This window comes from Nycticebus coucang, chromosome 8 (genome assembly GCF_027406575.1).
Source record: "Nycticebus coucang isolate mNycCou1 chromosome 8, mNycCou1.pri, whole genome shotgun sequence".
Taxonomy (NCBI): Eukaryota; Metazoa; Chordata; class Mammalia; order Primates; family Lorisidae; genus Nycticebus; species Nycticebus coucang.
This window is the reverse complement of record NC_069787.1, coordinates 57,769,046-57,793,717: the sequence shown is the minus strand read 5'-3', so window position 1 is coordinate 57,793,717 and position 24,672 is coordinate 57,769,046. Positions and strand designations below refer to the sequence as shown.

Genomic DNA, 24,672 nt, shown 5'->3' with positions numbered 1-24,672 from the left:
TTTGGATAATATCTAAGAGTACTAATGACTTAGTTCTCAAATGACAGAGAAAAAATGACATTTAACATTATATTAACCTTCATTAATTATACTACATACAGTATAATTGTTATAAGGTCAATTAAGTTTCAGTTTGGAGAGAATATTTTTTATATTTTCATGGCAAATATTTTAACATCTTGATTTCTTATATCTGAATCTTCAGGGTGATGTTGGTGATCCTGGAATTCATGGGGCACCTGGACCCAAAGGATTTAGGGGACTAACTGTAAGTGGCGTATAATTCTAGAAATAATGTTTCTTTGGCAGACTCTGGCTTTTATGTTATAAATGTGTTATAATAAATGTGGATTATTGATCCAACTCAAGGACATTTGAGATGACACTTGCTAGCTTGCAACATACCTTTTCCAAAGTCTCTATTTCTACAACATAAGAGTTGAATTTAGTGACATTTAAGGTCTCTTTCAGATCTAAAAGTTTATGGTTCCACGAATCAGAACTACTTTAAAGATTTACAAATTGATAACTTGCTATTCCATGCAGTATCTGTGTCCTCCAGTCTTTCCTAAGGCATATATTAATTCCAGATAGAAATGAAGCTGACTCTTCACTGTGCCCCTGGGGATTTTCTGATGATTCTGCCATCCATAATAAGGTCTATGGGATATTCATTTTAAGGAAGGCTGTTGAGACCTTCTAACTGGTAAAGTGCAGAGTAAATGCTTACTTAAAAACAAAATGCTAAGATAAGCATACTTTCATTTTAAAGTTTGAGTGCAATATCTGTGGTCACCATCAGGTGTGAAAGAGATGCACTTCAATGAGCATCATCCATCTGGCTGGATAAATTTTATTAGTATCCAAATCCATCATCTTGAGGTATGGGAATGACATGACCCGCTCATCTCCTCTTCTGTGTGGGGGAGTCATTTTTCTTATTTGATCTTTTACAGATGAGAAGTTTTTTCTTAGATATCTGTGTGCCCGAATCTATTTGCTTTTCCTGTTAGAACCAATCCCTGTTTATCACTAATTTAGGTTTAAATTCACAGAGCAAATTATGTCACTAACTGAAGAGACTAGGAGGGAAATGGATGTTTACCAATGATCAAGTAAGCAATTTAACTGACTTGAATCCATAGCAGCTGTCTTTTGAAAACAATTTTTAAGAAATTATACAGTGTCATTAAAACTGAGTCATTCCCGATGGATAGTCAGTGTTCAAATTAACATAAGTTTCTATCTGCAGCTCACTGTAGGCTTGAAAGGTGAAAAGGGATCTCGAGGACACCAAGGCCCACCTGGACAGAGAGTAAGTTTGTGTTGAGACATAAAAACTAAGTAGGGTATACTGGTTTCTGAGATGTTTGGTGGAAAAGGCTTAGAGTTTAAAGTCAGAAAGCACTGAGTTCAAGTCCAGATTCTGCTTCTTCCTAGCTATGTGTCCTTGGGCCAGTCACTGGTTCTTTCAGTTTATTTCTAAATGGGGATTCCTAACTACCGCAAAAGGTAATCATAAGGAACAGATCACTCTAGTAAACTATTGAGTGCAATGTAAGTATTAGCTATTAACTGTGATTTGTTACTGAAGTTTTTAAAATAGGAATGGGATTGTATAAGCTTCACAAAGGTGTCCCTAGCAAAGTTTCCTCATGCACGACAGGTTAATAGTTTCTCAAAACCATATTGTTGCCATCTTATCCTTAAAATTTAGACCATAGAGTCATTTGGAAATACAACTACAGCTTTCCACTCTGATTCTTTTATAAATGAAAGGGTACCTCTGGAAGAATTCCCAGGCAGAGTCAGGCACAACTCCCACCAACAAAACACCCACCTCCCATTTTAGTGCCTCTTGTGCTGTTGTAATGGTTTAGTTACATGTCTGTCTCCCCTAACGAGCACATCCAGGTGAGAGCTCAATATTGCCAGCACTTGTGTTTTGTGGAGCAGGCCCAGGTAGCATTGTGTAAAGGGTGGGTAAAAGTTTTTCTTTTCTTTTGTGCATTGTGTTTTATGATGACTTCTGATTACTTGGGTGGGTTCTTGAACCTGGGACTTTATAAAAAAAAAATGTAAATGGTTTTGTGGATGACTGAATCCACAATAGAATGAGGATCAACTAAATTATAAAAGATTCTCTGATATAATCTTTTCTTTCTTTCCTATAAAGGAATGAGTGAATATTCTTAGTCATGTGAATGAGAATTTAGTCTCTGGGCTAATATCTCATTACTTCCTATCACTATAGACAAAAAATTCATTTTATTTGGGGGTAAACATCAGCTTACTTGAACTAACACTGAAACAAAAAAGTTTATACCCTGCTGTGAGTGGGAAAGTGCACTGTAATTAATCCACTGAGTTCAGTAATACTTTGAGCACTCCTTGCCAGCTGTGCCCTTAAGAAAGAAGATACTTTGTTTTCTCTTGTTTTACCACTGAAGACTCCATTCACATACCAATTACTTGCTTTGTTTTTGTTTTCCTAGGGCATTAAAGGCGAGCCAGGGCAGCCTGCGTATTCTGTATGTATCTCCCTATTCATCAGGGAAACCCAACCTGTTTTTTGGGAAATAAACACATCTACTCAGAGGTCACTGTACTCATGTTTCTTTTCTCTCTCTTTTTGAAATTTACAGCAATGTGATCTGATCCAGTTCATGCGGAAACACAGTCGTGAGTATCTGTGTATCATGGGACAAAAGCATCAGTGGTTGGTGAGGGTACTTAGGAATGAACCCAGGGTGGGTTTGTGAAGTCAGTAGGCTGAGTTCACTGGTGGAAAAGCGTCTGTAACAGGCTGGCCTAGAGTGGTCATTGAGGAACATCACATCAAAGGTGGAGAAGGGATAAAGTGAAAGTGTCTTAGTTCAAGAGGTGCAGTGCAGGCCCGATGCAGTGGTTCACCTCTATAATCCTTTGTATATGTTCGATAGTTGCCGGGAGCCAAAACACCTCACAAAAATGCCCCTTGCTAGCTTGCTTGATTGCGGTTTTACGAGCAAACTATTCTCAGGAATTCAACCATAACAGCAACGGTACTTTCCCCTTGCGTAACTCCCCAGAAATGCACTCCCTGCCTTAAGGACTTGCCGCTAGCAATCTTTCAGAAACTAGCCCCCTCCCTGCCCTGCTAGGAATGGTCCTTAGTTACTTCCTCATTTGCTTATAAGCCCAGCTGAAAAAATAAACTCTTTGGAGCTTGATAAGACTCTTGACTTGCTCTCATTCTTTCGTGTCTCTTGTCCCCTCATTCGACTGACTCCTTTTGTTCCCCAGGTCTCCACTGAATTCCCTGCGGGTCGGGGCAGATAGTAATGTCATGTAGGTTCATCTTTGTATATGTTTGACGGTGATGTCATGCTGCATTTCATGTGGCAAATACTCAATAAATATTTGTTACATAATCAGAAGGAAATCTTACAACTATATCATTCATAAAGCAGATATTCAAAATCTCCAATAAACTATAATTTATTCATTAAAAATGTGCATATAGTAAAATTTACCTTTGTGTGTGCATGCTCAGTTTTACTACATGCATAGATTCATGGAACTACAGCCCCAGGATACAGAACAGTTCTACCAGCCCAGGGACTCCTGCCAATTTCATTGTAGATAGTTGACTAGTAGCGGGCTATGAAGTCTGAGCATCATATAGCCAAATATTCACACTCTACATTCCTACCACTTGGGAGGCCAAGTTGGGTAGCTCACAGGTTAGAGACCAGCCTGAGCCAGAGTGAGGCCTCATCTCTAAAAATAGCCAGGCGTTGTGATGAGTGCCTGTAGTCCCAGCTACTCGGGAGGCTGAGGCAAGAGAATAAGCCTAGTGTTTGAGGTTGCTGTGAGCTATGATGTCACAGCACTCTACCAGGAGCAACAAAGTGAGATTCTGTCTCAAAGAAATAAAAGAATAAAAAAGAGGTACAATGCACGTGGGAAACATTTAGAGACCAACTCAGAAGGTGTGCGAATTAGCTCACATATCATCACAATTAAGTGCAAAAGGACTGAGAGGTCAAGTAATTACCCCAGATTTGCAACCCTCAAGCTGGTGTGTCTTCTTGTCCTGTATTCTACAGCCTGTGCTTGTACCCTTGTGGGCTGGTTTGTAATTACCTAGTCAGAAAAAAGATGTCTGTGCTAAGCTTGAGACCCAGAGGAGGCTATGGGTTGTGTGTGCTGTCTGCTGGCAGTCAGCATGTCAGTGGCCATGGGATTAAGGCCAATAAAAGGTATTCATAGGCTTGGTGCTGTGAGACAGCAGGACCAAGAGGCGGTTTGTTGCCAGAGTTAATAATGTCTTTTATTGTATTGGAGTGACTCGTTTGCTTCCTAGGAATTGAGTGAAATGAACATGGAAATTGTCAGTCCTGTGGTTTCTTAAAGATATACTAACACTTGCAATGATTTCTCTTAGGTTTACAGAGTAAATCAGTAGCAAAACCAGATGCTATTTTGCCCAGGAGAAACTCTTGGGTTTTTGTTTGTTTGTTTGTTTTTCCTTCCTCTCTCTGGAGGTAGAGATCACTCAGAGGAACTATATTTTTTATCAAAGACAAAGTTTGTTTGGAAATCTCCCCACGGTTCTAGGAAAATAGAGGCTCCCAAGGTATTCATCAGGGAAGAAAATAACACCCCATATTTCAGCCTTGTGTTGCTGAATGACTCTCAGAAGACTAGAAGAAGAGAGACAAAATAAATTGAATTTCAGCTATCTTGCCATTTAATCAGAGGCTCATTTATTTTGTTTCTAGCACAAGTGATCAGTGTTTAAGTTTCAGCCTAAATTCTGCTAATGTGTACTGGTCGTGGCTCACAAGGGGAAAAGGTCAGGAAGGTTCACAATTTCATAAAATTCTGTGAACATCTTCCGCAGTCCTTTAACCTCAGCTTTCTATAATTTAAGAATTAGCCTCCTTTTGTAGCCAAATAAAATCTTAGCCTTTGTTGAAATTTTGTTTTTAGGATTATTTTTAGTCTGTGTTCCAAAACTATAACAGATTCTTCTTTCTTTCCTTTTCATAGCTTGTTGGAGAGGTGAGTATTCTTGCCATACTGTTTCTTGCTGAGATAATTACTGTGTTCTGACAAGACCAGTTTGCAAAAAAAATCCCTTACTTCCATTGGGAAAAAGACATCTTCCTTCTATGCAGACGCATGTAATGTTTTGATTATGACTATAGCCATCGATGTCAGTTGTGCCCTGATTGTCAGATGGAGACCCTCAGCCCCCAACCCCTTCACACACAAGTCCATTCTAGGACTTGTCAATGGTTCACAATTCAGTCTCTCCCTAGAGAAGACCTTGTGTTGGGTGGGGGTAGAGGTTTCAGTGAACAGGGCTCTGTCTGATCTGCATTCTGCTGCCCTGTCTACTGCTGATCCAATTGACACCAGCTTCTTGAACATGTTGAGTGTCCTTTCTTGCTTCTGACCCACACTTATGTCCAACTCATCAAGTATTGCCTCTGTAAACCTCACCTGCCCTGGGGACATGGAAGGTCTTTTCAGAACCTGGACAGCCATTGCTATTGCATGGTGCCTTAGAGCCCTTGCATGATTTGCCATTGAAGCCAGTGACTATGTCAACTTCAAGAGCTCCAGGTCTCCTAGAGGCCTGCTGAAGTAGACCCTCAGGTCTTTGAGCTTGTCCCATAGTTTGGAACCATTCACCTCTTACTTCTGCAAAAAGTTCCTTGCACGTAGCTAGTGTTCAGTAAAGCTGCATGAATTTGGATTAAATGTATTAGGTACCCTGCTGGTCAATGGGGGAGGGAAAGAACAAAAATAAGTAGAAATCAGTAGCCACCTTCCAAGATATTTTCAACTACTTTGCCAAAAAGTTTTAGTATAGGGCTAAGATATAAGGAATACATCACTTTTCTTATTCTATTGTTAATTATCAGCTTTCACATTTTAAAATTACTGAAATTTCCTCACAGGAAGTTTGAATCAAAATACCTTGATTCAAAACACATCCCTAAGTCAATACTTTCCTATTTCTATTACTAAGAACAGAGGATGGGATATGGAATAATTTGAGTGTAAGAAAATTTGGGATAACAACACAACCTAAACAGATGGAGGTTCTTATTTAAAAATTCCTGTGTTCAGACATTAACAAGGATGCTGAAAAGGTAGGTCTGACACATGGGGCAAATTCTCTACAAGGTTCCTAATGTTCATTCAGCATAAGGTCATTAGTGTTGAGCTGGGAATTGCAGACGGTATATATAACTCACTGTGTACCTTTCTTGGTTCATGCTACTCCCTTCCTCCTGCCATCCTGGCCTTTACTCAAAACCCGCCTTTCTCAGCCCCTGAGAGATAGCCCCTCTTTGGAAGCAGCCTCTTTACCAGAGAGTCCCCTTTAGGAATAAAAATCAACCTGAACCTTATAGTATAATGATTTTTCCTAGTACAAGTTCTTTGAGGGCAGACCTGCCTTTGGTTCATCTTTGTATATGTTTGGCAGTGATGTCATGCTGCATTTCATGTGGCAGATACTCAATAAATACTTGTTGCATAATTGGAAGGAAATCTTACAACTATATCATTCATAGAGCAGATATCCAAAATCTCCAATAAACTATAAATTATTCATTAAAAATGTATATATAGTAAAATTTACCTTTGTGTGTGCGTGCTCAGTTTTATTACATGCATAGATTCATGGAACTACAGTCCCAGGATACAGAACAGTTCTACCAGCCCAGGGACTTCTGCCAATTTCATTGTAGATAGTTCACTGCTAGTGAGCTATGAAGTCCAAGTGTCATATAGCCAAATATTCACACTCTACATTTATGTAATAACCTCACATTTCCACAGCAGGAAAATTTCTTGCATGTGGGTGTCCCTAGTTCTAGAGCTGGATGAAATACTTGCTTTGCCTGCATGGGAACCAACTTCATGGGAGTTAAGGCTGTGGGGAAGGTTTTGATCCAGTGAATTAACTGAACACTTCTCCTTTTCCCTTTTATAGAGAAGTGTCCGGTGTATCCAACAGAGCTGGTATTTGCCCTGGATCAGTCCTCTGATATCACAGAAGAGAGATTTAATAAAACAAGGGATATTATCACTTCCATTATCAATGACCTTGACATCAGAGAAAGTAACTGTCCTGTGGGAGCAAGAGTTGCTGTGGTTTCCTATGATTCGGGCACCAGCTATCTCATCCGTTGGTCTGACTACCACAGGAAGAAACAGCTCCTCCAACTGCTTTCCCAAATAAAATATCAAAGCAGCACAGAGGCCCGAGACATTGGAAGTGCAATGAGGTTCATGGCCGGCAACATTTTCAAGCGGACACATGGAGGAGGCAACGTGAGGAGGGTTGCTATTTTTTTTAGCAATGGTCAAACAGCCAGTAGATCATCTGTCCTCACAGCCACCATGGAGTTCAGTGCCCTGGATATCACTCTGGTAGTGCTTGCTTTCAATGAAAGAGTTTTCCTCGAGGACGCTTTTGGAGTAAGAATTTCTCTTGACAACTTCTTTATTTTTAAGATAATGGTAGTGGTGGGGCAAGAAGGGCGTGGTGGCCTCTTGAAAATCCTTTTGAAGTTTTCACAGCTATATTGTTGTCAGTGCCCATGAAATCCAATACCTAATAATAACAGTCCTTAATAATAGCAACCACATTTGGTCAGCTCCTGCTATGTGCCAGGCACTGCATACATACCCATGCATTCTTACAGGACTTTGAGGTAAATGCAGCTGTTATCTCCATGTTAAAAATGAGGAAAAACTGAGGCCCAGAGAGTTCTAGGGACTTAGCCAACCATGCACAGCTACTGAGGGGCAAGATCGAGGTTTGAACTTAGTTCTATCTGATGCAGAGGGCCATGGACGTGGTGCTCTACCAGCCTCTGCTGGTCTGAGGTTTCTCAGATTTGTCATCTAGTTAGTGTTTCTCATTGAACAGCTGATCTTAACTTGTGATAGGTGAAGTTCAGGGGGTCATTGAACCCCTGAAGTTATGTGAGACATCTGATGTGCATGAACATTTTTCCCAAAAGAGGTTCTGTCGCTTTTGGATCCACAGATTCTCAAGATATTGAGGCTTCCCTCTTCTTCCCACTAAAACCTTTAAAGACATCTTTATCTGTTGTTCTAAAACTTTCTTGTATATTCAGATTTTCCATGAAATACATTCTTCCAGATCTGGATGAAGCCATTGTGTCCTTCAAGAGATCATAAAGGTCTATTTTCATACAAATACACAATTTCTACTATAAAAAAAGAAGGAAAGTATAGCAGTGGAGAGAATCTGCTCTTAACACATCCAAGAATTTTTTGAAAGTAGGAGCCACAGGGAGAGTTACAACAGACCCTGACAAAAAGGGCTGTAGGAGGTCAAAATCTTGTGATTTTCAGTTTTTCTTTTCTGCCTCCCTAACTTTGGGTAGAAATAAGTGATAGTCCAGCTGTGAGAACTGCATTCAATTCCAGAATAGGAGAACATCTCAGTAGGACATCAAGTTCAATCCTTAACCAGAGATAGGACCATGCCAAAGCCCTCAGACTCTCCAACAGAAAAGAGCCTCCAGTCACCCTTGTTAACAAATGGTTTTAATTTGCATCATCTGTGCAGAGTAAGTTCTTAGGCGATAATAACCCCACACATTAGTTCTGGCTGTGCACCATGCTTGAGCAATACCCCCTTCAGTCATTCTTTATGCCTCCCTCTCTCAACACATTTCTCCACTCAGGACATCCTCTTCACCCTCCCTACCCCTTTCTCTTTATCGTGTCCTCACCACTTCAACTGTGAAAGTGTAGAGCTGCTACTCTTGGTGTCCAGCAGTGTCTGTTTTCCTACATACTTAACGCTGGATTTTATCTATCAAGCTTTTAAAATGTTCGCCAATTTGATTGATAAATAAGAATATCCCATTGTTCTTTTGACCGTATTTCTGTATAAGGTTAAACAGTTTTTCATATGTTGGTTTCCCATTTTGATTTTTTGGTGAAGCTGCCCCTTCCCATCCTTGTATCACTTGTGTTTTGCATTACTTCTTTCGGCAAGTCTACTCTAAAATACTTTGCTTTACCTTTTTATCCTGGACCCTGTCTCAAATAGAATTTAAACTTGCAATCTTTCACTGATGTTCAAGACATTTCTAAACATTTTTAAGGTTTTGGCAGAGACTGAGTCTCTTTAAGTCTGATTTTCTTGATAGCATAGATATGTTTTAATATTAGCCCATGACCATTCCTCTTATAAAGTTGAACAAAATGGACAAAGTTTTATTAGGTGCTCACATTCTCCTAAAGATTTTCATTACTTTTGTGTGTTTATTTATTTTTAGTTTATTGTCAGTATTATTTATTCATTTTATTATTACTGAAAGAGATCCTCTGTCTACTATAGATTGATTTTTTTTTTTTAGATTTTTACTAATCATTCCTATCAGGAAGGGAAAAAAAATCTTTCTTGGCCTAACTTTTTACTTCAATTATTGCCTCATTTCTTGGCTCTCTGGATAGCCATCTCCTAGGAGGAAAAATTGCCTACATTTGCTGCCTTCAGTTCCTATCCTTACATTCTTTTTTTTTTTTTTTAATTAAATCATAGCTGTGTACATTAATGCAATCATGGGGTAAAATGTGCTGGTTTTATATACAATTTCAAATATTTTCATCACAATGGTTAACATACCCTTCATGGCATTTTCTTAGTTATTGTATTAAGACATTTATATTCTACAGTTAGTAAATTTCACATGTACCCTTGTTTCTTTTCTTTTCTTTCTTTCTTTATTATTTTTTTTATTAAATCATAGCTGTGTACATTGATATAATCATGGGGCATCATACACTAGTTTCATAGACCATTTGACACATTATTATCACAATGGTTAACATAGCCTTCCTGGCATTTTCTTAATTATTGTGCTAAGACATTTGCATTCCACATTTACTAAGTTTCATATATACCTTTGTAAGATGCACCACACCTTAGGTGTGGTCTCACCAATTACCCTCCCTCCACCCATCCTCCCCCATCCTATTCTTACATTCTTACCAGAACTAATCTAAGTCAAATTTTGTCCCTCCTACTCTCTTAAATTCACTCTAGTCAAGGTCTCCAGGGATCTTCATGTTTCTACATGATTCTAAGTCCTCAGCTCACTTGATTTATTAGAAGTATGTAACACCATTGATCCTGCCCTTCTCTTTGAAACATTTTTTTCACGGCTTTCAATATAGCTTATTTTCTTGGTTTTCCTCCTACCTCAGGAATTCCCCCTTCTCAATCTAGTTTTCTGGTTCCTCTTCACCTCCCTGGCCTCAGACTGTTGGCATTACCGAGAGCCCTTTCCTCGGCCCTCTTCTCTACCTACACTCAATCTCTTGGTGCCTTCATACAGGCTCAGGGTTTTAAATGTTCTCAATGATATAATTAGTGTTTCTATCCAGGCCCTGTCCCTGAGCTCTTGATTCATATACAAAACAGGCTTTTCAGCACTTCCTTGAGAGCTTGTTTGGAGCTTCCAGCAGGGGAGCATGGCTACTCACATACCCTTGACAGAAGAACTGTTCTCCTCTATCAGGGAAGATGGTTTTCTACAACCAAGTGCACAGCTTCGGGAGGAACACACGTGGAGTGGGGAGGGAGGAAGGGGACATCACCAAGCCAGCTGGATCAACCCTGGGAGTTGATGGGGTGACAGATGTCACAGCCAAATCAGCCCCCAGTCCAACACTTTCACTTTAAAATTTACCAGGTCCAAACGAAACTCTTGGTTTTTTTCCCCCTAAAATTTGTTTAACATACAGCCTTTTCCATCTTGGTTACTTAAAAATTCTATCTTTTTACTCGCAGTTATTGATGATTCCTCTCTTTTTCTTACATCCAATATTCTTAACTTTGTGTGTTTACACAAAAGTGTGTATTCAAACACCCAAGCATATTAGTATTCATTAGTAAATATAGTATTCATGTAAGTACTAGTGTTAAACATTATTCTAAGTATAAATATTGGTATTGTTAGTAAAAAATGTATATCCAGATTTTGACCACTTCTTAACATCTCCAGCTTAGACACCTTGACCCAAACCACCCTTGTTTCTTGCCTGTACTATGCAGTCTCCTTTTCCTTAGTGTCCTGTATCCATTCTTGCTCCACTATAGTCTGTCTCAACATGGCAGCCAGAGTAATCCTATCAAAGCCAAACCACCAGGTTATTCCTTTGCCCCAAATCCCCCAGTTTTTCATTTGTCTCATAAAACTAAGATCTTTACAATGGGCTGCAAGACTCTAAATTACTTATTTTTGTGTGTGTGTGTGGGTTTTGGCCAGGACTGGGTTCGAACCCACCACCTCTGGCATATGGGACCAGCTCCCTACCACTTTGAGCCACAGGCACTGCCTCTAAATTACTTCTGAAACCATCTTAGCATCTCTTCAATCTCACCTTCTCCTTCCCTTGTTCTCACTCATTTCATCTCAGGCACACTGTCCTCCCCAATGATTCTCACACAAACTAGGCACAGCCCCTGACTAGTCCCTGTGCCAGAAATTCCTTTCTCCCAGATAAGGCTTTTTCCCTCACCTCCTTTGAATTGTTGCTTAATGTCACTTTGTCAATGGATTCTATTTAAGTGTTTCTTCAACATTTCTCATCCCTATTACCCTGCTTTGTTTTTTCTATAAAAATTATTACTTCCCAACATACTAAATAATCTTATGTTTATAGTTATCTGCCCTCACTGACATATAAGATAGAAATTTTTTGTCTGTTTTGTTCATTTCTATATTCCCAGAACCTAGGACTATACCTATAACATTGCAAGCATTCAGTGAATATTTGTTGAGTGAATGAATGAGCAGAATGAATACATTGTGAATAAACTTCCTTGGTTTACCAAGTCAACATTTAGTCTTTCTGTGAGGGACTAAGAAGGTCAAATACAAAATAATACTCACAGCATTCAACTTAATAAAAGAAGAGAGTAGGACTGTAGAAAACACATTCTAATCATAAGGCTGGGATGATTATAAATATTTCAAATGCTCACTCTGCACTTTACAGAAAAATAGAGGTGTGACTTTTCTAGCCCTTTAATTTGCTGACAAAGAAAAACCATGAGCATCTTTCTAGATAGACAGATAGCCTCATCACCACTTGGGAATGGCAGAATTCTTTCATCATAATAAAAGTTGTCTGTTTTGCATGGTGCCTCACACAGAATAAATGCCTAATAAAGAGTCATTGACCCACTGAATGAATGAATGAATGAATGAATAAATAAATGCCATTCTGATGAGTATTACAGGGAAAAAATCAAGAAATATGAAATCAGGCCATGTACCACCAAGAATTTTGAATAAACATAGTGCTTCTAGCTACTACCTTTTGAAATAGATGTTTAGTTGGAATTGGTGTCTAGGAAGGTCCCCTTGACATCTGAATGTTGAGTCTTCTTTTGGATAGAGTGGACTGGAAAAATAGTTGGGATCAATCCCTAAAAAGACCAAAGGAATTTTGTAAATGTAAAACTTCTGCAGGGTCCAACTTCAGATGGTGGTGTTTGATATATGATCAGCTGGTGTACAATTAGAAGTGTGTAAAAATTCAAGTACTTGACCCAGTGAGTGAATATGGTCAGGTTATCCTGTGGTATTTCTCTCATTATAAAGATGCCAATACTTGTTCTATATAGACATTGTTAATATAACAGTAAAATATAACACAGCTAAATACTTTCCAGATAGCCCTTGTACATTTGGGATTATGTTTAAGATAAAAAGAGTAGTGTGTGTGTGTGTGTGTGTGTGTGTGTGTGTGTGTGTGTGGTACTGAATGGAGAAGAGAACTATAATGCAAGGCAATAGTGATTAGTCGGGCGTTTTTCAAACTAACCTTCAAAGTGGGTGCATAATGGCTTCCTGATAATGACTAAAGAAAATGAGCAAACATGCATCTGCTTCTTTTTCAATGCAATTTGACAACACTGGGACATTTCAGGTGATTCCATTTCCTTCAAATGGGGCAGATGAAACAATAGAAAGACTTCGTCTCTGTATACTTTGCTATGGTAAGACCAAAGAGCAGAATTTACTGTGCTGAAAAGCTTAAATGCCTTCTTGTGTTATTCAATCCGGCTTTATCAGAGATTACTATTTTTAATTGTAGGTTCTATTTTCAATTTTCTAGTTTTTCTACACCACATGTCATAGTTTCAGTCTCTGTAAAGTTTGGAGTGCCCATAAAGTGTAAAAATTGGTTTAAAATATTATCTCAATTGATGTGGTGGTTCCTGGAGGCAATTGGGTCATTTGTAAACGTAGATTGTACTGAAAGTTGCATAATTCTGTAAATTATTAAAGCCAGTGAATTACACACTTTAAATGGGTTAATTGTATATGACATATCTCAATAAAGGTGTTTAAAAAAAAAAACAAATAAAGTACGGACCTGTTACATCGTAAAAAAAAAAAATCTCTAAAATATTGGATATATTTGAATATATTTTCTGAATGAATTTGGACATGATTAGGTACATACTACCTAATCTGCACTCAACAAAGACCTTTTCAAATTATCTGCTAGTGGCCACAGAAATATTGGGACAGTGAACATTTCTTATTAAATTGTGTGAGATTTAAGATGTATTAATCAGATTATTAATTCTTGGTAGTTAATGACTAAATCTCAAACAAGTGTCTTGTGTCATTGTTGAACCAATGATGTGTCTATGTATTTTCAGATAAATGTTTTCCAAATACTTGCACTCAAGAGATTTTCATACCTGAAAATTCATACATGGATGTAGCCTTCCTCCTGGATAATTCTCGAAATATAGTTAATGATGAGTTTAAGGCTGTGAAAGCCTTGGTGAGCTCAGTGATTGATAACTTCAACATCGCTTCAGACCCTTTAATCTCAGACTCTGGTGATAGGATTGCCTTGTTGAGCTACTCTCCTTGGGATGGTTCTAGGAGAATGCAAGGTACAATCAAAACAGAGTTTGAGTTTATAACTTTTAACAACCGAGTCCTAATGAAGAGACACATCCAGAATTCCCTCAAACAGCTAAATGGAGAAGCCACAATTGGTCATGCCCTACTGTGGACTATGGAAAATCTCTTCCCAGGAACACCCAATCTAAGAAAGCACAAGGTCATTTTTGTGATCTCAGCTGGAGAAAGCCATGAGAAAAGGGAATTCTTAGAGAAGATGGCTTTGAGGGCCAAGTGTCAAGGCTATGTCATCTTTGTGATTTCACTGGGCTCTGCACATAAGGATGATGTGGAGGAGTTAGCCAGCCACCCAGTTGATCACCATGTGATACAGCTTGGGGGAATACATAAACCAGATCTGGATTATATTGTAAAGTTCTTAAAACCATTTATATACACAGTCAGACGTAAGTTATTCTCTTTGTTTTAATAATCTGGTCTGTAAATAGTATTGCTAACTTAACATGTCTTTGTATCTACAGCTCATCTAAATAGTAGTATGTGAATTAGAGGGTGAGAAGGGGGCAGGGATGGAACATATCCTGAATATATTCTATTTATATCCTGGTCACAAAATGGTGAGAACTTTGTTATGGTAGAGTGTCTGCTAGCAAAAAACTCAGCACTAGAAAGCACAGTGACTAGAGGACTCCTGGATCTTACTTCCTGAACCTGAAGAAGTTCTAGCAGGTGGTCCCCAGGATGAACATTTAAATAAAGGTTTTACCTTCCTATCAAACCTGGTTTATTTCTAACATTGGCATACCCTGGAGATTTATGTGAGGGTAAAGATAGCAAAGTTCTGTTCTCCTGAAGAGTCTGAGGGTACAGATCACCTAGGAATCTTGTTAAAATGTAGGTTCTAATTCAGTATGTCCAGGGTGAAGCCCAAGATTCTGCATTTCTAACAAGTGCTGTAGTGATGTTAATACTGTTTGCTGGTTCACGGTTTGAATAGTATGGCTATAGGCCAATGTACCATAGAGGGTGCATTGCATGGGTGCTGGCCTACAGATTGATTTGTGAAGAGATAAATATAGAATTGAGAGTAAGCATCTAGAAATTTATAAGGCAATTTAACATTGCTGAAGTATACAAGTATATGATCAGGGGATTCTGTCTCATTAAATAGGATGCAGACCAAAAGTATGCCAAAGACTAGAAATAAAATTAAAATTACTATAAATGGTTTGAGAAAACACTGTTCCAGAGCAATCATTCTCAAAAGAGGGAGATTTTGCCCCCAGGGGATATTTGGAAATGTCTGGAGATATTTTTTGGTTGTCACAAGTTTGGAGTGCCATTAGCATCAAATAAGTGGAGGCCAGATTTTGCCAAGCATTCTATAATTCACAGGAAAGACCCTCTTCTGGCGCAAGAAAAAAATATTCCAACCTGAAGTGTCAATAGCACTGTGGTTGAGAAACCCTGCTCCAGAGGATCCCACAGAATCAGAGCTGGTCCTTTTCTTTCTCTGGAATCTGGCAAATTCAGAGCTAGATTCTGCTGGAACCAATCCCACCATCCTATGGTCCCCAAGTTTTCCTGTTATTTATGGGATCTCCCAACACCACCACAGTGATAACATCTTGAGATTTCACTCTTCATTGCAGGGAGAACTCCACCTTTTTCCTGTGACTCATATTCAATTGAAGTATTCAAATAATTGCCCTCTTGGGTATACTATGTTATTTTATTTCTTTAAATCTAAATACCCTCAATTGTATGATGTGAAATGGGAGAAAAAATGCTTCCAGCTAAATTTTGATAACAATTCTGTATTAGAGAATGTTACAGTAATTGAAAGAGTTCTTTTATATGTGTATTATCATATGTCACTCCTATGCATGCGCAAAGAAGAAATATGCATGAAATAGGAGTAAGGCATTGCTAAAACATTTCCTCATTCAGAATTTGACTCTTGTGAGCTACCCTTTGACTCAGAGTCATCAATATCCATCCTTTTCCACACAATGTTGTTCTTTGTGCCATCCAAGTGGATGATAATGCAACATTTTTTTAAAAGAGTATAACATAACTCAAAGCTGGTCACTCTGTGCTCTTAAGTGGCTTTGCAATTATGTAGAGCTGGCTTACTCTTAACTTACACCTGGGCAGTGCTGTTAAACACATCCAATTCACTACCTTCCACAACCATTTGGTTCATAGGAGTTGAAAGACTTCTCTACTGATACTTCTGGGAATTTTTTGGTGATAGTATATTTACTGCTCCCACATGCAGAGGCAATGACCACTGACTGCATCACAGTTCCTGCCTGATCAACAGCAACTATCAGGTGCAATTGATCAGAACATATTTTCATTTTGAAGAAATAGAAAAAAAGGAAAAAATGCTCATCTTAGACTCAGAGAAATGTGATTATTATAAAACTACAGACATACTCTAAGGTATTTTCATAGAATCTTGGATCATTCAATGGTCAAAGGTTTCCTTTAACTAAAAACTATTATCCTGAATGAGCAGAAAAATGACATACTTCTCAGTATTTCATAATGTACAGAACAATGTAAGGGAGGGGATAAAGGGACATGTTATTTAGACTAGTAAGCTAAAATCTTGTCTGCAATTGTTTTCCTTGTAGGAAGTCAATGCTAATGGGTACAGAAACACAGAAAGAGCATCATGTAATACAATATTACCTTGTCCATGTTTGATCCAGTAGCACAAGTCTGAGTGAAAAAGCTTTAGAGAATCAGAATAAAATATCTCTTAGATTATGTTAGCCTAAGTGCATGGAAATCAAATGTCCCCACGTTGCAATTAACCTGGATAAGCAATTTAAGGAGGTCTGTTTCCATACCCTGGTGATTCTTTGGCTGCTATAACACTCTGAAATCAAGTTTTAAATACTATTTCTAGTTGATACTATTTTCTTTCTACCCCAGCCAAATTTTGCTAAAATATGTTAGTAATATTTATTTATTGATTCAAGAGAATTTCTGCTAAATTCTCTTTATTTAGAAAATACAACTTTTAGTTTTAAAATTTAACTATAACTTTTTTTCTCAACAGGAAGATTCAATCAGTACCCACCACCAATGCTTGAGAATGCCTGTAGACTCATTAATTCAGAAGGAGAAGATAATCAAAATGGTGGCCTCCGGTGAGTTGGAAAGCTCTTACATTTACAAGTGACTATTAATTGGTCGAGGGGTATATAACTGGCTGACAAGAAGTTATTAGGTTGAATATGGTAACAAGGTCTCTGAAATACAGACTCTTTACATTATTCCATTTTCTGTAGCAGAAGTTACATATCAAGCATGCTTTCTGGTTTGCTGACTTTATAACATCATGGGCTTTATTATAATTTTGGCTACAAATTCATGGTTTCCTCAGAAATTCCCATATTGAAATCGACCCCAGAATAGAACACACATCTCTCCTTCAGTCTATCTCAACTTCACTTTCCATTTTTTCCCCTACCATGAGGCATTGAGTTCTGGCCTCTCTGGACTCTCATCTGCCTTATGTGAATTATTTCACCCCACTGGGTCTCTGATCACACTGCCTGGGACCCTGTTCCCTCCAGTGAAATGCTGCCCATCTTTCATGGCCCACATTGAAACCATCTCTTCTCGGAAGCTGATCTTTAATAAAATCCATAGTATACTTTTTTTCAGTATCATTTTATGGCTGTTCTGCGGTCCTTACTGCAATTTATCCTAATGTCTTATTTTGCTGAAGTCTAAGGCAAAATATAATTTATTTTTTTCCTCTTCCCAAAATAGCATAAAAGACTCCACGATATAACTGTACCTGTAAATAATTTTTCCTAATACTGTATCCTAACTAAACATATAAATAATCTGAATCACTCTTTTTTTTCTTTCTTTCTTTCTTTTTTTTTTTTTTTTTCTGTTCTTGGCTGGGGCTGGGTTTGAACCCACCACCTCCAACATATGGGTCCAGTGCCCTACTCCTTTGAGCCACAGGCACCACCCCAATCTGAATGACTCTTAACCCTCAGAGGGAGAGTGGCCATGGTGCTTGTTTTCTGCTTCTCTATGTATTTCACCAAGCTTGGATCTCTGAAAGTCCAGATTTAGGCCCATAATTACCCCATCTTCTCAAATTGCCATTAAGCAAAAGAGCTTCTCAGAACAGAAAAGACCTCTTACATACATCCAGAAGCAAAATGGTAAGGTGAAAATGTCCTCAGAATTCATGCAAGTGCATGTTTTTCTAGGGTTATATTTCATTTACTTGGTAATTTAGCAGCCAACCCCTTCTGAAAGGCAATTTGGTACTAATGTTATGGGAAGAGGTGTTTCTCAACCTTGAATAAACTATAAACTCACTTAAAGGAAAATCAGTTCTTATAGAACTACAGACAAAATACCATAATGTTATTGAAATATGTTCCAATATAAATCCTATAAATACCATATGCTCATAGTTCTTAGGCAGCTATTAAACCAAAACAAGTTAGTGTATCCAATCTGAACAAAGTCTTTAAGAAAACAATGTTCAACTCAAATGTAATGGATTATTTTCCTTTGTCAAATGGAATTTCTAATCCCCCCACCAAGGTAAATATTGGTAAAATACACAAAATATGGTGCACGCTGCAGAGGTACCTCTATGTTCAGCCTACCTGCTCTGTTGTGTGATGACTTGATGCTTTACCTTCACTACTGCAAAGTTTTCTATATAGTGTGTTTATGGTATCACTTATTTTCACTTGTTGTGAACATATTATTCATGTATCACATCTGACTTTTTTTCCTTTCCTCACTAACTCCCAACAGTTAGGGTAGTATTACTGGGTACCAAACAGGCATCAGACACAAATTTAAACACAGACATTGAAATTGCATAAAATTGCATAATCAAGAATAAACTTATATGGAATATAGTTTCTATAATCAGCTAAATAAGAACACAAAACTCTCAGATGTCACAGAGAACTCTTAAATTGCCTAGAATGTAAATGTAGACCCCATTTTAAGAAGCACCGATATTAATGGGATATGTTTTATACATGTCTTATTTTTCTTAGGACAGTGCTTGGTAAATTAAATGACTGTTTTCTGTATTTCCTGTAATGATTGGTATCAATCTGAGATATAATGAGGTTGTTCTAAATAGCTTATGAGTTTCTCATCATTTTTCTAAAACTGCATAAATCAGACATTTGGTTTTTAAATTTCAAAATACTACTTCAGAGCAGCGCCTGTGGCTCAAATGAGTGGGGCACTGTCCCCATATGCCGGAAGTGGTGGGTTCAAACCCAGCCCCAGCCAAAAAAAAAAAATAATAACTACTTCATAGACTCTCAGCAGATGTGAGGAAAGGAAGGATAAACAGAATTTCTTATTTATTAGAAGCAAAGGGCCAAAGTTTTTTACTAGAGTTTTTAAAATAATATATAATGAATCTTAATGAATTATTTGGTTGAGATGAATTCAGATTTTCACCACACAATAGTTTTTCTTTTAGGAAATAATTAAATAACTATGTTAAAATTCTGGGATGTTTTATTTGTATTCTCTAAAGTTATCTAGGTTTGCCTAAAACTTTTGTTATTTTTCTTTTAGATTTACTGCTGAACCACTTGACGTTTCTTCAGGAGAGTACGAGAATGACTTCCTTGGCCAGGAACTAAATGATGGGAGAGACTCATCTATTATGTTTGAGGACCTTGGAAGTGGCCACTTTCTTTACCTGCGAAGCCGTATGTCTGGGCCACAGAAATTAGTGAACAATTATGAAAATCAACAGAAATCTGTAGACATTGCAGGTCTCACTTCTGGTAAGGAAATGAAAAGTCATGATGGAAATTTTTAATGAGCGCGGCTACTCATTTTTTAGCACTAGTAGATAATCAAATAAATTAAGGCTACTATGTAAAGCAATTATTTGTTTCAAGGTCAAGATGGTGAATACAACTTCTGCTTTTATTGAAATTGAAGAAGTAAACAGTGACAGGCACCAGAGAGATCACTGGTAAAAGCTCTCAGAAATGTCCCTGATGTCCCTGGCGTATAGTATTTTCACCAAACTTAAGATTTTTCCAGAATTCAAGAATTAGAATGTTAGTATGACATAGAAAGAGGCAGTATAGAGAACATCAGAGCAAAAGAGATTCAAATGACTTTTAAAAGTTGGCCTGGCCAGTGCCCCAGAATTTTGTGATTACAGAAAAGGGTTTAATTATTTTTGAGATACTCAGAGAAGATTGAGTATACTGGGGGAGTTTATACTCTATCTGTGGTTCATGGGCCTCATGCAGATTATTTGAAGACTGTTTTTCTTATCTATGGTGTCAGATATCTGAAATGTATGCATGGAGCAGACCTTTCCTTTTTCTTATTAGTTTTTGTTAGTGTCTGTGTATTTAATGTGTGGGCCAAGACAATTCTTATTCTTCTAACTTGCAGCAGAAAACTAAAAAGGTTGGATATCTCTGGTATGTTATACATTTTAATGGCAAAGCAGTAACTTCAGTAAATATTTGGTAGTTCCAAACAAATCAGATACATAGGAGGATTATGTCTGTATTTTCATTAAAAAGTATGAAATTCCAAACAGACTAGTCACCTTTTCCACCTATGCATCTAGAATCTTCCAAAATGCTTATTTGGTCAGAATGCTAGCATTTTAAGCATTGTGTCTAAAGTGTCATGTGTGTAGCTATAATATTCAAGTATAAAGAAACAGGGGCCAATTTTGTACTACAATATTGATCCTTAGACACTTCCTTTGATAAATTTTCCTTTTCTTGGATTCAACACCTCATGTCCCCATAACTATTTCTGAAATGCAAATATTCAAACCTTATCTTTAAAGCTAAGTTTACCTTTGTAGAAGCTACAATTCAGAATTTAAAAAGTTAATTAGTTGCTTAGTTGAAAAACAAGCATTTTAGCTTAAGGAAGTAATGCGGTAAAATGCCATGTATGTAATACCACGGCATTAAGGCATTGAAGTGTATATTTTCTTTAGTTAGAACACTTTTTAATTCTCATATAGACACAGCCTACAGAAAAGAATTGTAAGTGTCTTGGCACAGTAACTGAGACAATGCCAGGAAGGGTATGTTAAACAGTGTGATGAAAGTGTGTCAAACGTTTTGAAGCTAGTGAATGATGCCCCATGATCATATCAATGTACACAGCTATGATTTAATAAAAAAAAAAAGAAAGAAAAAAAGATTTGTTCTTTTTAATAGATGTTGTTAATTTTGGGTGTTCATTTTAATGATATGGGAATTACAACAGCCCTCAAGGCACAGGAATTTATTATGGTTTGGTTTAAAAAAAGAAAAGGATAGGTGTTTTGGCTGAGTGTTAGAATGTCAGATTGTCATTTGTGATAGCTTTGTTCAATGTAAAATTTCAAGGTCCCATAATTCAGAAATGTGAAAGAAAGATGGATATGACTAGATATTCGAAAGGAAGAAGGAAGGGAGGAAGGAAACTCATCTTTGAACTGATTGTTTATAACCATTGTTCAGTAGTAAACGTAAGACTTTTCATTTGGTTTTTCAGATATCCGAGAATCAGAATACTTGAGTAAGGTCCAATATGGCTGAAGAAATAATTGTTCCTCATTCTAGCAGAACAAAAGTAAATCCCACCCCATCCAGTCCCTCCTGCATGAGTCGAAGTATGCTGGGATGTCTGTGAAGGATTATGTTAGGTTGTGATAGCCTGGAAACAGTGAGCACTTCAGACCTATGGATATCCATATATACCTATATATATCCATATATATATCTTCCTCTAAAATATATCCATATATATATCTATATGGTCTATATCCATATAGACCTATATATATCCATATATATATCTTCCTCTAAAATAAATCTGAGTCTCAGATCTAAAGTGTTTGCTAGGAACTTTGTGCTGTTACTTCCTTTCCTACACTTCTTTCTTCCTCTTTCCCTTCCTTTTCCTCCTAGCTCCTTCTTTTCTCATCCCTTCTTTCTTCTTTCCTTTTAAAATCATCTTCAGCAAGTTACCAAACACTGCTGGGACCTTTCTGTAACATGTGCCATCCTTCTGGAGAGTAAATTGTGATTCAGATATTTTATTCAGTCATTTGGAGATGAGCTTTGATAAGTTCCAGATGTATTGCACGAATAAAAGGTTGGTAAATTTCATAAGCAACACCATATGCTGTGTTTGTTACTCATTTATAATGTACTTCTTACAGCTGATAGCTGATCTTTCTGCCCTTGAACTGAGAGGCCTGGGGAAAGTCTGGAATCTTAACCATTTAAGAAATTTATGGTTTCCAGAGTCTTGCAGGCTGGCAGTGAGTTGTCTATCACCCTCTTTAACAAGAAGCATAACCACTGACTATGGTCCTATGTCTCTCCTTAGTTTCTTCTCACCTGCTCTGATTTGAATTGACTTCATTATTAATTCTATCACCTTTCTGAGCCCTCTTCATTCCTTATAGCATCCTAAGGACAACCCATATCAGGAGAGTCTATTATATGCACAGATTCCTTAGCCCTCCTCGGAACTACTGCTTTATATTTAGGAGTACAAATAAGAAGGATAAAGCCCCTAGCTTTTTTACTACCATAGGTGGTTTTCATATATTCTCAACTTTGAAATCAGCCATCCTAGTGGTCTCAAAGTGTGATCCCTACACAAGCAGCATCAGCATCACTAGGGTTCATTTGTTAGAAAGGCAGGTTCTCAATTGTCAGAAATTGAATCAGGAACTCTAGAAGTGGGGCTCAGTAATCTGGGTTTCAACAAACAGCTCAGGTAATTCTGATGTAGGTTTCAGAATCCCCTGTACATCCTGTTGCTTTGGTGTGCCTGATTTGGTCTGTGTTTTCTATGGAGCTAAAAGCAATTGGGTATCTGGTATCACAGAAAAGAAATGAGAATTGAAGTTTTCAAAGAGTTCCGGTGAACTGGGTTATAATTTTATTTTACTTATACAAGAACCTCAGTCTATTAACTATTTATCTGACAAACCATGTTTAAGATCCAAATATGTAGAAATTATTTACAGCAGGCATTTTTACCATGACATCTGTCATACAAAAGGCCTTTGCAATAGGCATCCCCTCCTAGTTACTTATCAATGGATTGTACTTTGTTCTTTGGAACTATGTAAAGAAAAAATGGGTATTTTAATTAAATTGCAATTATTGATCCAGGGTGAGCTTAGCACTTTCATCAAAGATGCTGTGTTAACCAACACTTACAATACAGCTAGTCTACCTTCAGAATATTTGCAATAAATGTTAAATACCAACTCAAACTTAGCCTAGAGCTTGCTATTAGCTTTAAGCAGCCCTCAGACTTAGTATAACTTTAACTTATGTTCTGTTCATTGAATTCATTAAGAAATAAGAATCTTTTCCCCTTTAGACTAGGTCGTAGTTGTGTTCAAAGAAATTTGTACATTTTTTTTGTTTTTGTTTTTAAACTTTAATCTTATTCTGTTCTACAAACCAGCTTTAAAAAAGGCAATGTCTCTTGATTTTGAATCATTCATAGGATAATAGAGCTGGAAGTGTATTTAGTATCACCTCATGCAGGCTTACCTGAAGGTGATTGTGCTCTCTCTATCCCACCCCAGGGAACATAGTGCAATGTCTAGAAACATTTTTTATTTTCATAGCTGGAAGGTGCTACTTGCATCTAGAACTGAGTCACATAGCAGGAGGTGAGTGGTAGGTAAGCAAGCAAAGCTTTGTCTGTATTTACAGCCGCTCCCTATCACTCACATCACTGCTTGAGCTGTGCTTCCTGTCAGATCAGTACCAACATTAGAGTCTTATAGGAGTGAACCCTTCTGTGAACTGCACATGCCAGGGCTCTAGGTGGGACACTCCTTATGAGAATCTAATGCCCAATGATCTGAGGGGGAGCTGAGGACATAAGCAATACCCTTTGGGTATTACTGTCTCCCACCACCCACAGATGGGAACATCTAGTTGCAGGGAAAGAAGCTCAGGGCTCCCACTGATTCTGCATTATGATGAGTTGTATGATTATTTCATTATATATTACAGTGTAATAATAAATTAGAAATAAAATGCACAAGAAATATAATGCACTTGAATCATCATAAAACCATCCCTCCTCCTACCCTCAGTCTGTGGAAAAACTGTCTTCCATGAGACTGGTACCAGGTAACAAATATGTTGGGGACCACATCCTACAATGCACAGTATAGCTTCTTGCAACAAAGAACTATCAAGTCAGATTATCAATGGTGAAAAAAAAAAAAACCCTGTTTTAGAAGAAACCTTATGCTCCCAAGTTTATGGAACAAGCAGACTCACTATAGAGGTGTTTGACCAAAACATCCTGCCCACTGTTCCCTCATATACATCCAGGATTCTGCTAATATTTTAGGAGTTGTAAAAGTACTATCATGCAATATAAAATCCAAATACAAAGTTTCAAATCAAACAATTTAGCAGGTTGAGCTATTTTTAGTGCAGGATATGTTCTTTGGTTTTCCCAAAGACATGTTAAGTTTATACAGTTTTACTTAATTACATATCTGGCTTGTTACACACTATTATGTCATAATAGTTATAATATTTTCCATATTTGTGTACGATTCATAAGGATTTTTCTTTTATAGATTTAGGGAGTACAAGTACAGTTCATTACATGGATATAGTGCATAGTGGTGAAGTCTCAGCTTTTAGTGTAACTATCACCCAAATAGTGCCAG

The 24,672-nt window shown here is 37.6% G+C and overlaps 1 protein-coding gene across 1 annotated transcript in view; it reads left to right on the top strand.

Moving 5' to 3' along the window:
- Window positions 1-24,672, top strand: part of COL6A5 (collagen type VI alpha 5 chain) — a 110,443-nt gene that overhangs the window by 51,038 nt on the left and 34,733 nt on the right. Inside the window, exons 27-36 of the mRNA XM_053599802.1 lie at window positions 206-268; window positions 1,253-1,315; window positions 2,496-2,531; window positions 2,646-2,682; window positions 5,038-5,049; window positions 6,998-7,484; window positions 12,966-13,060; window positions 13,733-14,392; window positions 17,020-17,110; window positions 19,548-19,762. Of these exons, the coding sequence (XP_053455777.1) occupies window positions 206-268; window positions 1,253-1,315; window positions 2,496-2,531; window positions 2,646-2,682; window positions 5,038-5,049; window positions 6,998-7,484; window positions 12,966-13,060; window positions 13,733-14,392; window positions 17,020-17,110; window positions 19,548-19,762 (1,759 nt within the window). The remainder of the gene's footprint in view (window positions 1-205; window positions 269-1,252; window positions 1,316-2,495; window positions 2,532-2,645; window positions 2,683-5,037; window positions 5,050-6,997; window positions 7,485-12,965; window positions 13,061-13,732; window positions 14,393-17,019; window positions 17,111-19,547; window positions 19,763-24,672) is intronic.